This window comes from Seriola lalandi, unplaced genomic scaffold (assembly GCF_002814215.2).
Source record: "Seriola lalandi dorsalis isolate HSWRI2012SDOR001 ecotype SW California unplaced genomic scaffold, Sedor1 jcf7180002054979, whole genome shotgun sequence".
Classification (NCBI taxonomy): Eukaryota; Metazoa; Chordata; class Actinopteri; order Carangiformes; family Carangidae; genus Seriola; species Seriola lalandi.
In genome coordinates this window covers 114,133-127,247 of record NW_019525529.1, presented here as the reverse complement: position 1 = coordinate 127,247, position 13,115 = coordinate 114,133, and the positions used below count along the sequence as shown (strand labels likewise).

At 40.8% G+C, this 13,115-nt stretch overlaps 1 protein-coding gene across 2 annotated transcripts in view; it reads left to right on the top strand.

Annotated features, from left to right (window-relative positions):
* dock11 (dedicator of cytokinesis 11) overlaps nt 1–12,629 on the top strand; it is a 67,747-nt gene extending 55,118 nt beyond the window's left edge. For both annotated transcript variants that reach the window (XM_087171219.1, XM_023396590.2), the window contains 10 exons: nt 726–783; nt 2,776–2,882; nt 3,038–3,160; nt 3,909–4,022; nt 4,168–4,314; nt 5,272–5,482; nt 6,099–6,289; nt 6,446–6,546; nt 6,702–6,840; nt 11,107–12,629. In XM_087171219.1, coding sequence (XP_087027345.1) covers nt 726–783; nt 2,776–2,882; nt 3,038–3,160; nt 3,909–4,022; nt 4,168–4,314; nt 5,272–5,482; nt 6,099–6,289; nt 6,446–6,546; nt 6,702–6,840; nt 11,107–11,196 — 1,281 coding nt within the window. In that variant the 3' untranslated portion in view covers nt 11,197–12,629. The remainder of the gene's footprint in view (nt 1–725; nt 784–2,775; nt 2,883–3,037; nt 3,161–3,908; nt 4,023–4,167; nt 4,315–5,271; nt 5,483–6,098; nt 6,290–6,445; nt 6,547–6,701; nt 6,841–11,106) is intronic.
* Nucleotides 12,630–13,115: the final 486 nt, after the last annotated feature.

Below are 13,115 nucleotides of genomic sequence, written 5' to 3'. Positions count from 1 at the left end.
CATGCAGCAAAGGCCGTCCGATGCAGGACTTGAACCGGGGCAAACTGCAGTCTCTACACATGGGGCACCTGTTTAGACCACTACGCCACACGACACCACTTGTTTCAGTTTTGTATTCTGTTTCAGTTTGTTTTATCAATTTTGAGCATTTTTTTTTTTTTAACAATGCTTTTACACAAAAAGATAAAACCGGACATTGATAAATTAAATTCCTCATAAAACATTTGGCAACTTTCAGGCTAAACTCACTAAACAGATAAAAAGAATCCCCTCACTATCAGTCATTATAAGTAAATACGCAATTAGATATGTGTTAGTAGGGTGAGGGTTAGGTTCCTAAATGGAAACTGCAGTCATAAAAACAGGTGACATTTTTCCTTGGCAGCTTTCAGGCCTTTGTGCATGGTGTTGCTTCACAGGTGTTGGCTGCCAGTTTAATGGAAGGTGTGGCAAGTAGGTAGGTAGGTATTAGTCACACAGTACTATGTTCACAGCTGAAGAGTTAAACACAGCAGATCTCTCTTCACAACAAATCAGCCAATTTAATGCCATGTAAAACGTTACGGTGGCTACAGTGTTATATATCACCATTGGATCTGCAGAGTTCACCTTTGTGCCACTCACTCTGTTTTCCCATTTCGTATATTTCACATAAAGCTGCATGTTAACGTGTTTTGCTGCAGAAACTAAATCTTCCTGTGTTTGTTGTTTTTCTTTCTCCACAGGCGGCCATGTGTTACGTTCATGTGGCTGCACTGGTAGCAGAATACCTGCACAGGAAAAGTAAGGCCCTGCACACTTCTACACATACACACACACACACACACACACACACACACACACACACACACACACACACGCACGCAATATTTTACCTGCATTTGTGGTTTACACATATACTGTAACTAAACACTGCAGCAGTGTTGATAAAAAGGCCCTGTTTGCTGAGTTAATTCAGGAAGGACTTTGGAAAAATATTTGCTTAAGGAGTTGAATTACACACTTAACTGACTCTATGAGGATGTAATTTAAGACCGCACACGCAACCATACCATGCACCTCACCAGGAAACATCCAGTGATCCTCCAGGAAGATTTGCCTGCTCTGGTGATGAACAACATGCCAGTTAGTTCACTGACTGTTGTTGGATACAGCATGCAAACACTCCACAGACTGATATTATTTGAACAGCGCAGTGACATCTAGCAAAAACAAAGCCACATAACTGCGGTTAGTGTTTTTTTTTGTTTGTTTTTTTTTCTTTCACAGTTCATTTTAATGTAATGCAAAACCTGCTGTTAAATAATCCTTTAAACAAATGTGATAGTCCTTATCTTTGAGGCGTGTCAACGGACAAAGAGGCTGGAGGTGAAGCAGTTAGCAACTACAGGCTTATCTCTAGAAAAATTTGTTTGGCATCTAGACCAGAGACGGCAGTGTGTATACAGTGGCTCTGCTTTTATCATATGATTTATTAATAGCTTTCCCAAACCAAGCATTGTGCAGTATTTTAGCTTTCTTTCTTTAACACGTGTTTTAAAAAGCAGGTCAAAAGTTAGATGATGTGAATGTGACTGGCACAGATTTGGATCTCGACTAATTTTCATTGTTTTTAGAGCCAGTTGCTGAGACGCTGCGAAACCTCAAAGCTTCCATAACGAAATGCAGCATTTGCCCGCCTGCCTTTTAAAATTCTTTGACTTGTTTTTAAAGCATTTCATGGTCTTGCACCAACATATATGTCTCAAATGCTTACATTCTGTGAACCAGTACGGCTCCTTAGCTCCCCTGGCGTGAGTCAGTTTAGTTGCTCAGGACTTCCTTTGGCGTTGCAGCTTTTAGCTCTTAGTCTCCCTGAGGACCTGAGAGCAGCGGAAAGTGTTGAAATCTCAATCAAAATTTCAGCCTGATGTTTATTTAGATATAATTTTTACTCATTAGTCACTTTATTGTATTGTATCTATGTTGTAAATTGTATTTTATTCTATTTTCATCTGTTATTTTATCATTAATATTTTGTGTTATGTTATTTTTGCCAGTTTGTTAATGTAAATGGTAAATATCTGCATTTATATAGCACTTTTCTGGTGTTATTTCTGGTCTCATAGCGCTTTACACTGCAAGCCACATTCGCACACACATTCGTATACAGCACTTCTACCATACACACTCATACGGGGTTAGATGGAACAGCCTTCAGAGGCATTTTGGGGTTCAGTATCTTGCCCATTTTGACACATCCACCGACCTTCTGATCGGTGGACGACCTGAGCCACAGCTCAGAGCACATGTAAAAACAGCTTGAGCTGTAAAAAGGACATCAAAATAAATGTAAAAGTAAGCAAAAGAAATGTATAAAATAAGTGAAAACATACTAAATATACTGCATACAGAAACATATTAAACATACCGACAAAAACAAGAAGCAAGATGGAGCATATACACAACTATGAACATGACAACGGAACTAAAAGGTTCGTTAGCCACAAAGAGCTGGTGAATAAAAATGTGTCTTTAATCAAGATTTGAAAATAGACATGGAGCCAGCACATCTAATATCTAATGGCAACTGGTTCCTTAATTCTGGGGCAGTCACCTATGAAATCTATTTTATTATATCTCATCATCATCATTTCTTATTTGTTTTGGCTTATCAGTCATCTGTGAAGCACTTTGAACGCCATTAACCTGTATGAGAAGGGCTGTACAAATTAAGTTTGATTTATTGCCTGATTGATTGATTGTGAGGAAATGTTTTCATTGTCCATTCATCAGAGCTGTTCCCCAGTGGCCTCGCAGCCTTCAAGAAGGTCACCTTTAATATTGACGAGGAAGCCGCCATGAAAGAAGACACCGGCATGCAGGATGTCTATTACACTGAGGTGTGACCTGCACACAATAACTTTCTTGCACAAGACATTCATAAGTGACAGAAGTACATTATGCAATAACTAGGCAATCCAGACATCCTGATTTGTGTTAACTTCTTCTTCATTTATATCGTTAGTCATTTAATCCGAAATTTTGCCTCTTCCAGGAGGTGTTGGTCGAACACCTGGAGGTCTGTGTGGAGGCGCTGTGGAAAGCCGAGCGCTATGAGCTCATCACGCACATTGCCAAACTCATCATCCCTATTTATGAGAAGCGTCACGAGTATGAGGTAGCAACCCCCCCAACGGTAGCACACATATCACACATAAACGTGCAGCCAATGGTTCTTCATCTTCACCATCTTCATGCTCAAATAAACATATCTGTGTGACGGCATTGTTTGACAGGATTGTCAGCATATCTTCCATCTCATTTTGTACCAGCCGACTGAACTGGTGGCATGACACCACATTAAAACAGCCATGTCACTTGCACAACATGATTCCAGTCTGATCTGTCAAACCACGCATGTTTCAGTTTCTCACCTTTTGGGAATGTGGTTCGCTTACCCTCATCGAAATTCTTTTTAACAGCTCTTGCCTCTTGCTATGGAAAACGCTGCTTGTCCTGTTCAGGATCATGGAGGCCTTGAGCCTGTCTGCACACACCGGGCAAGAAGTGAGGCTGCCGGTCTCTAATTTAAATAGCCTTTTAATCTTAATGGGTTTGGCGTACGGGAGGAAACCCACACAGAACATGCAAACCCCTGTGGATGTGTTCCCAGGAGCTCCTTGTTGTGACATGATGAGCCACCTCCCACTATTGAGAATTACAAGTTTGGAAAACGCAAATCACTCTGTGTTTGTCATCTGTTAGTCGCCTCGTGCCTTTACATAAACACACACGTCCCCCGTTTTGTCGGGATGTGACATAACTGAAATGTTTGTGCTTGTCTGTGCATGCAGACTGCCTGGTTGATTCACTGAACAAACAGAAAGTTGCCCATATCTGATCCTGTATTTGTCCCATTTCTCCAGAAACTAAGCCGGCTGTATGACACTCTGCACAGAGCCTACAATAAAATAATGGAGGTGATACAATCAGGACGCAGGCTTCTTGGGACATACTTCAGAGTGGCTTTTTATGGACAGGTGAGACCTACAAGCAGCTCCAAGAAAGAATACTTTAGTATTCATACTAATTGGCATGTTTCAATGAACAATTCTTGCAGCACACATCACTCCCATCATAACTGAACCATCAGTCAAGTGAACAGAGTTGTGTGTTTTTCCACAGGGCTTCTTTGAGGAGGAGGACGGAAAGGAATACATTTATAAAGAGCCCAAACTCACAGGCCTGTCTGAAATCTCCCAGCGGCTGCTGACACTCTATGGGGACAAGTTTGGGCAAGAAAATGTCAAGATAATTCAAGACTCAAACAAGGTGCTGTAGCTAGATTGGAGAAAGGAAAGGGTGGGAGACGTTTGTATTTATTTTTTCACAACCTTAATGTGTGTTTCCTGACTTTGAATGGCAGGTTGCTGTAGTGGTTGAAATCCAGTCAGAAATGAAAATAAGTCATTTGGCTTCACAGATCGGCTTTCGTGTTTATTTAGAAAATATCATTTGTCCAACATAATGTGGGAAATGTTCTGGTTCTGTCCTGAGGAGTTACCATGAAGTCTCAGCTGAGAGGTTTGGAAAGAGATTTCTTTCACTGCTTTTACTGTGTGTGTTAGTTGAACCCAGTGTCTGTCAAATACTCACTGGAGGTGGATGAGGCAGCGTGTGTCATGGCAGCCAAGTGTTTGGAACTGGGGATGTTATATCTCCATGGAGATATTAGGAAACATAAAGGTTCTATTGGATGATTACAATGGCTACAATCTTGAATGTCCCTGACTGACTGAGTGATCATATTTCCACAATTGTTCAGCCAAATGATTGCAGTTTCTGGTGCAAATAGAGGGTTGCCAATTTAGCACATTTTCACTAGATTTAGAGACTTTTTTTTTCAAACAAGACCGGGTATAAACCTGGTATCTCTTTTTAAAAAAGATCATTTTTATAGGCCCCTTCATGTCCGTCATTCTGTGGATCAATTAATGAAGGGAAATAAGCAGAAATGTTTCAATAATATCTGAATAAAAGCCCTCATAGAGGCATATGTTCTGAACTCAAACCAAAAGACCATCTCAAGACTTATTCATAATAATTCAGGTGTTTAGTGATGTGTCAGACAGGGTTCTAGTTATAAAATCCATCCATATACTACGTTTTTTTATTATTCACTTTCAACAAGTCTGATTTAAGCCTCACCAATATTTAACTACTCTCCTGCTTGTTTTGGACATTTTTTTGCACGCCTGTAGTTTATTAAAGCTGACCGCTCGCCCACAGGTCAACCCTAAAGACCTGGACCAGAAGTTCGCTTACGTCCAGGTGACATTTGTCAAGCCGTACTTCGAGGAGAAGGAGGCGCCGGAGAAGAAAACCGACTTCGAGAAGTGCCACAACATCAACCGCTTTGTGTTTGAGACTCCGTACACGCTGACGGGCAAAAAGCACGGCGGGGTGGAGGAGCAGTGCAAGAGGAGAACCGTGCTCACAAGTAAACGAAACACACACACACACACACACACACACACACACTCATAAACACTCTGCTGTAGTGTTTGACATTTAGATTCAACCCTGATCCAACAGCTTCATAAAACCTGCAGGAGAGACTTGACAGTTTTCATGTGAAGAGACAGTTTATGTGTTATTTTTTAAAATGCCCTACAGCATTAATGTACTAAGTTCTCCTTTAATCACTCATTGCATTGTGCTTGTGTGCAGGGAGTAAACATTAAAACAGCTGGTTACTACAGCAAGTGGCAGCTGGATGTTAGGATCCCTCCCTATTCAAGCATCTCCAGCTTATCTCATTCTATTGACAAGCACCGTCAAACAGTGTTATTCTGTCTTGTTAAGCTAATACATGTCAGTCTCATTGCGTGTAGTCGTTGCCAAGAGAGACAACTCTGTACACACTATAGAGCGGGAAAAACAACAGATGCTTTTGCTAATTTTTCTGCTTGTTTACCGCGATGTCAAAACAAAACTTCTCCTTCTTGTCTCTGTCATCACTTTTGAATTCACACAACAATTAAAAGCGGGAGAACACATAAAGATGATCCTATGATTCACTCTCAACCGGTTTTGCCTACACCTCTCATCTCCAGCTGCCCACGCCTTCCCATACGTGAAGAAGCGAGTGGAGGTGGTGGGGGAGAAGCAAGTGGAGCTCAAGCCCGTGGACGTGGCCATAGACGAGATGAAGGCGCGGACGTTAGAGCTAACCAAGCTCTGCTCCCACCAGGAAGTGGACATGATCCAGCTGCAGCTCAAACTGCAGGGCTGTGTGTCCGTGCAGGTAAAAGTTTGAATCATTCAGAGACACACTTAAGATCTCAAATCAGATAATACCTGGTCAGGGATCAGTGCTTGAGAGCAATGAGAAATCGAGGATGGTACATGCTTGTTGTTATCTGTTTGAGTGCCTAACATTTTCAGACATGTCTTGCTGCAGGTGAATGCAGGTCCCATGGCCTATGCGAGAGCATTTCTAGATGACAGTAAATCAAACCAGTCTGGTAGTAAGAAAGGGAAAGACCTCAAGGACATTTTCAGGTGCCCTTTTCCCCTTATAAATAAATGATCATTATTTTAATTATTCTTTAATTGTAACAATACAACAACAAAAACAGTTTATAAGTGATCTAATGAAAAAGTAATTTGTTGTTTTATGTAATTAAAGTAAATTAAGTTATTTGTGGTAATTGCAGGCGTTTCGTTGAGGCTTGCAGCATGGCCCTGGATATAAATGAGCGTCTGATTAAAGAGGACCAGTTCGAGTACCACGAGGGCCTGAAGGGCAACTTCAAAGAAATGGTGAAGGAACTGTCAGATATCATCCATGAACAGGTAATCATGTTTGTCTGGTCCCAACCCAGACTTCAATAAAATGAAATATTCTGGAGAGGTGACAATTTTTGAATGTGTTTATACCACACCCTGACCTCATCACAGCCAGACCAACGCCTTTTTTTGTGCTCAGACTTGTTTTGCTCTGATTTGATATACTATGAGTCAGAAATATCAAACATGAGCTTTCTCTCTGTGGCAAATCAGATATCAGTTACACCAGCAGCCAGGCTAGTATAATCTCTCTTTAACACCAAGACCAATGTTACAAACTGTGTTTTCTGTTCATGAGCACAGAGAGATTCATTTGTTTGAGTTTAATATTGCGGTTGAGGCCTTATACCTGTAATTCCTGTCCTATTAAGTTACACATTCAGTTACAACATTCTTTAATGGGCCTGTAAAAAAGAATCAAGAAGCATTAGCTCACGTTAATGAAACCAAGCTCAGACATCACGAGACCATGAAAAGCTTGAGGGGCTCTGTTCACCCAAGGTGCATGCAAATGCACTTTCTCACTTACATGTGGTTGTATGTCGCCCTGCAGACACATTTGAGTTTTCCGTCTTCACCCTAATACAATGGACATGAGAAGAGGTTTGTTAGTGGTGCTCACTGGTTTAAAAAAATGCAACATGAATGTAATTTTTAATCTGGATAATTTCACTGGAGCTACCTGCCACCAAAAGAAATTGTCCCGTGTGTTCTGTTGATTTTCCAATATTGATGAATATTGATTAAACCGAAACTACCTACAGAGTTAGATGCCACTACAGTTAAACGCACAGTATGTAACTTCTCCTTGCAGGGATCTCTCGATCAACCGTTTGGTGACGTTGTGAAGTAGCGTGGGATCATGGGAGTTTTTGTCTTTACCACCTTTGTTGTCAGCTTCTCCCAGTTTGGATTCCTTCAGTTTTAGTCGTTCTGGAGGTTTTTAGTTTAAAACGACCAAGGTGTAAAAATTGGACTTAAAACTAGATAAAAGTCCATTTTGAGCATCTGGCAGACAAACACAACACTGGCACAAGCACATGGGGGATATGATGCCATTGACAGGTGGGCAAATGAAATGGACCATTACCATGATTAAAATCACAGATTTCTCTAGATTGTGAAGTGCTTAAAAAAACTGGGATAATGTAAAAAACACAACTTTAAAAAAAAAAAAAGACATTTTAATGTGGGAAAGTTACATTTTATAACTTTAGGTGCCAAAGCATTACCTCAAGCTGCAGCAAAGTTGAAGTTCATTGCTTTATTTATATGAATAACTTACAATGCAAATGATGAGTGTGGGGTTGATAGAGCAATAAAAGTCACCACGTGTGAGCTACTTTTTTATGGGGTAACATAACTGGCAGTAACCCCACTGGTTGTGTTTATTCACGTGATTTCACAACTTGCCTAATGTCGGGTGCTGTGTAGACGTGGCCGTTAAAAATAGAAGAACTTGCTGATACATCTTGATTCTTTGAACACAGCTCATGAGCAGACTTGAACTGAATCATAATCAGCTGCAGCGGAAGGCTGTACTAATGTAGCGTCATTGAAGGCTGAATTTCCTATCGTACATTTCCTGGAAGAATTATTCCCAGAGCCACAAAAGATGCCTCACACACTCATCTGCCCTTTTTCTTAAAATCTTTGTGAGTAGAATTAAGATGATTCAACCAAGGGTGAGCTGAATTGAACAGTGGATTGTACAGACTGGATGCTCCTCTACAGCACTGAGTGAAGAGCTGTTAGCTGCCAGCTCAGGACCTTTAAGACTGTAGTCTATAATCTTGCTCTCATGTTACAGTCAATTTGTATTCAGGGGAGGGCACTTAGTTTCACTGTTGCTCAATAAGATTGCATAGTATTTTTTTGGTTCTCTTCCCATCAGTGGAATGTGTCATGGTTTAATTGCAGCACAACTATTTAACAACTACAGGTTCTGCTCGTAATGTCAGGTTGGGTTTTGTTGTCTGATTTTTATCAAACTAACTGGTGTGACTCTTTCTCTCCAACAATTGCTGACCTTAAGCTTTAAGGAAAAACAGGTAATGTGATCATTAAAGCCTCAGTTTGTCTTTTTTTTTTTTTTTTCGATGCAAATGAATTAATAAATCTGTGCCTTCTTGTTGTGGTTAAAATGCAAAGATAATTAAAATCTATTCATCTGGATATGAAAAAGAAAACAGCAATCAAAGTGGAGAAGCTTTTGAAATGGGTCGTTATATAATTATAAACAAGTGACAGTAAAAGAGAACTTAAATCTGGGTGGCGCCCCAATGGATCACCTGATAGAGTCATTGCGTATAATAAAAAGGCTAGAGTCCTAACCGCAGCGGCCCAGGTTCAAGTCCAACCCTCAGCCCTTTTTCTGCATGTCATCCCCTCTCTCTAACTTCCTGTCTCTATCTCACTCACTATCAAAATAAAGGCAAAAACATAACTTAAACTTCCTCCTTCCTCCTTCCTCTTCGCGTCACTCTGAGTCATGAAAAGGTTTTTTACCAATTCTGGTGTTGAAAAACAAATGGAATTGAGAGATGATCAACTGATCAAACTTGTTTTACAGACATGCTAGCATCCTGGTCAAGGGATGGAAGCATTTGCATGTACACACAAGTGTAGAGACAAAGCATGCTGGTAGTAGACACACTGCAACCTCGGTTATTCCAAAACAAACCAGGATGCTGGTAAACAAACACGTCCACCCAGGTTTTCTGCCTTCATGTCATGTCGTGTCTGTGGTTTTAGCAGTAAAACCTGTCTGCTCTGGAGCAAAGAAGGAATCTCATTTTTAATCCTGTAGAAATGAAATTAGCAACAGACTGACATGGGGAAGTTGTGACTGGGATGATGGAAAAAAGAAGAAAACTTGAAAAAGCAGAAAGGACACGGCAGTTGAATCATATATTCTTAGATATCCTGAATAAAGTCCCAGATAACATGAAGTCCAGTTTCCACATGATTCTGGTTTTGTATTAGATCTTTCTTTAAAGAGAATCTTCTACTGTTTCTTCCTCAGACATGTTCGGCTGAGGTCTGGTTACTATAGCAGACTTTTGACAGGCTTTGGCAGAGCTCTGTTAAGTGAAGCTCGCATCTATGGGCAAGTTGTAGCAGATTCAACCCCCGACTTATTTATGATTAAGCACGGCATGGGTGAAAGCCTGTTGGCTAGGAACAATGTGATTTCATGTTGTTGCAAATGAAATATCACTTGCATACATCTAGTGTGACAAATAGCAGAGGACCAACTTCTGGTAAATTCTCCTAAGGATGGAAAAGAGAACGAGAGGTCAAAACGCCAAAAAGCAAAAACTTCATTGATGTCATAGTAGTTTTTTGTTTACAATTTTAAGTGGGCAGCCTGTTTGTAATGGATTGTTTTGTTTTTATAATGCCCAATGCTTTTGCTTTTGGTTTGAGATAAGGATAAGATGATGAGTAAAAAATGGAGTAATTGCTGTTTAGATACCTGAATGACAACTAAATGTGTCATTCAGAGGACAGTACAATAACAATTATCATATAATCATCCTGCTCACACAACCTGTTTGAAGACTCACGAGCGTAGCCTAACAGGGTGCGCGAAGTGTGTTGTGTTGATGTCTCGCAAACGAAAACATCAAAATTAATAGAAAATAAAATATACAAATGTCATTCACCTCATTTCACCCTGTAGACGAGTGTCTCGTGTCTCGTGTCTGCAGACGCTTCTTGTTACACGACTCTGCTTCAGCAGCAGCTGTTTGGAATAAATACAACTGTGTAGTAACTGCTTCCATAAACACAAGTAGCAGCAGTGGAAACCTCTTCCCAGACCCCTGATCCGCCGCCCACCTCTCAGATCTGTTCCCGATTCCAACTTCAATGTACAAGAAAGAGCTTGTGCGTACGGACGTGATAGTGAGATCAGAGAGATAGAAGAAAAGATTTTTATTGATAAGAATTAAAAAAAAAAACAGTGGTGCAAGGACAGTGTGACTTTACACACAGCAGCAAGGAATACTGTGTGTGCATGACTTTCATGATCATATTTATGTTTGTCAGGTAATTGTAGACCTGGTTTAATAGCTTTGTTTTATGTATTTCATCGTGGAAACACTTTTTTCCCTTCAGCTTTTATGTGTAGAACCCCATAGTGTGTCACATCCTATCAGCCTGTGTAGTTGTGTGTGTGTGTGTGTGTGTGTGTGTGTGTGTATGACCTTTGTATTTATGTAAGGGCTGACACTCATCCTGTGTGTTTTTTTTTTTCTGACTCCCCAGATCTACCAGGAGGATATGATGCGCTCGCTGTTGCAAAACTCGCTGCATGTGTTTCGTGCCATCAGCGGGATGTCCACCGACCTGGGTTGACCCGCCCACATCCAACACCACCCCCCCCACCCCGTCCCATCTTCCTTTATGTATATCCTCTCACCTCCTCCCTTAAGGACCCGGACCAGGATGATGACAGGGCAGCTGCCTGCCCGGTTACGCCTGCCTAAACACACCCCCACTAAAGACGCCATCTGGTCGTGGTACATGGTCCGGGTGAAAGATCGCAGTACAGTTGGATATAATATTCAAACCACAGCAGCAGTATTTTCTAAGAATGTATCCCGGCAACACAGACTAAACGTCAGCATGTCAGGTTGACATGTTATGCTGAGTCACGCTAGGTTGCATTGCACTTTTTTTCTGCCTCGGCGACAACCTGCAGGATTGGCTGTCATTTCGTTAGAGAGAGATACTGTACTAAAGCATTGTGTTTTTTTTTCTTTCTGTCCTCTCTCTCTCTCTCTGCAATGTTTCCCTTCAGATCAATGCAGGACACAACACTTTTAGAAGATGATAGCATCTTTCCACAGTGTTTGTGCGCCTCTGGCAGGATGATCAATAACCCCACCTTGACCGGTTCTGTAGCAGACTTCCAAACCGAAAGCACTGAGGTACTCTGTTAAGCTAAGGGTTGGTGTTTATTGGCTTAGCAACACATTCCAGCCAGGTTTACAGATTGCCATAAACAGATAAATCTTGTCTAAAGAGCAGCAGCTTATAGTGAGCACTGGGCCAAAGTTACTACCCTGTTTCTTTAATGTAAAAGCCTCAGTCTGTTCCAAAGTTAAAGAAGAGAAAAAAAAGACAGACCTCAGGGTTGTATTGAAGCTATATGATAAAGCTGCTCTTAAGAGGTTTGCGACTTAAAAGCAGCTCAATTAAATTGTACATGTAAAAAAATGTTATCGGTATGACAACAGTGAGTTGTAGATTTGTAATGAATAAGTCAAACCAGAAAAGATTATCATACAAAATTCTATCAGAGCTTTGCAACAATCATTGACACAGTTTCCTCTGTGGCCAGGACAGGACACACTGATCGCAGCGGTGTGATAGTATTTTCTTCAACAACGATTAAGTGACGAGTTCCTCTCATCTGGGTTTTAGATCCAGTGCCTTTGTGCTCTGCCTTCTGAAAAGACTCTCAATGAATAAGAACCACCACATGCTGGTTATTCACAGTATTTCACAAGTGCTACACTGAAATTAGCAGATAGATGAATAATATTTAAGCAGATGTACATAATTTGTTCTGATGCTGTAAATTGAATTCTGTACCCATGTATGTTTGTACGTACTGTATGTATGTATTTATATTTGTAACGTTTTGGACTCGTGTTCAGTCCAAAATCTGTCCAGCAGAGAGGTTTTTTTTTTTTTTGCCATTTTTACTGCGTTGTATACTTAAGTGCTGCTGCCTGTCAAACTTACTTTGTAAAGCCTTTTTCCAATAAAACCTGGAAAAGCTATTGAGCTCGAGGACAGTAAATGACAAAAAAGTTTAATAGCTGTTCTGGAGCTTTCAGAAGGTCTTCCTCTCCACAGGCGGCCGAGTTGTCATGGACTTCACCACTGAAAGCTCCAGTACAGCCACTAAAATTAACTAGGTGGTTTGGTTAAAAAGCCTCTCAAACACACACACACACACACACACACACACACACACATACAAACACACACACACACACACATGCATATACACACCTCACACAAAAAATTCATTGTTGCCATACCCGTAACATTTTGGAACCGGGTTAAATCAGTCACTGAATCAACTCCACGTGATCCTAAAGTTGTGGGATGAGGTTGACGTCATTTCCCTGTCCGTCATTCAGGTTTCTGGGAAAACTCATTTTTTTCTTTAAAGGGTTGCCTTTGTGTGCGGGGGCAGTGACATGGCAAAAGAGGAACAGAAATTATATATGAAACCTAGTAGAAATTGGAATATCTTCTAG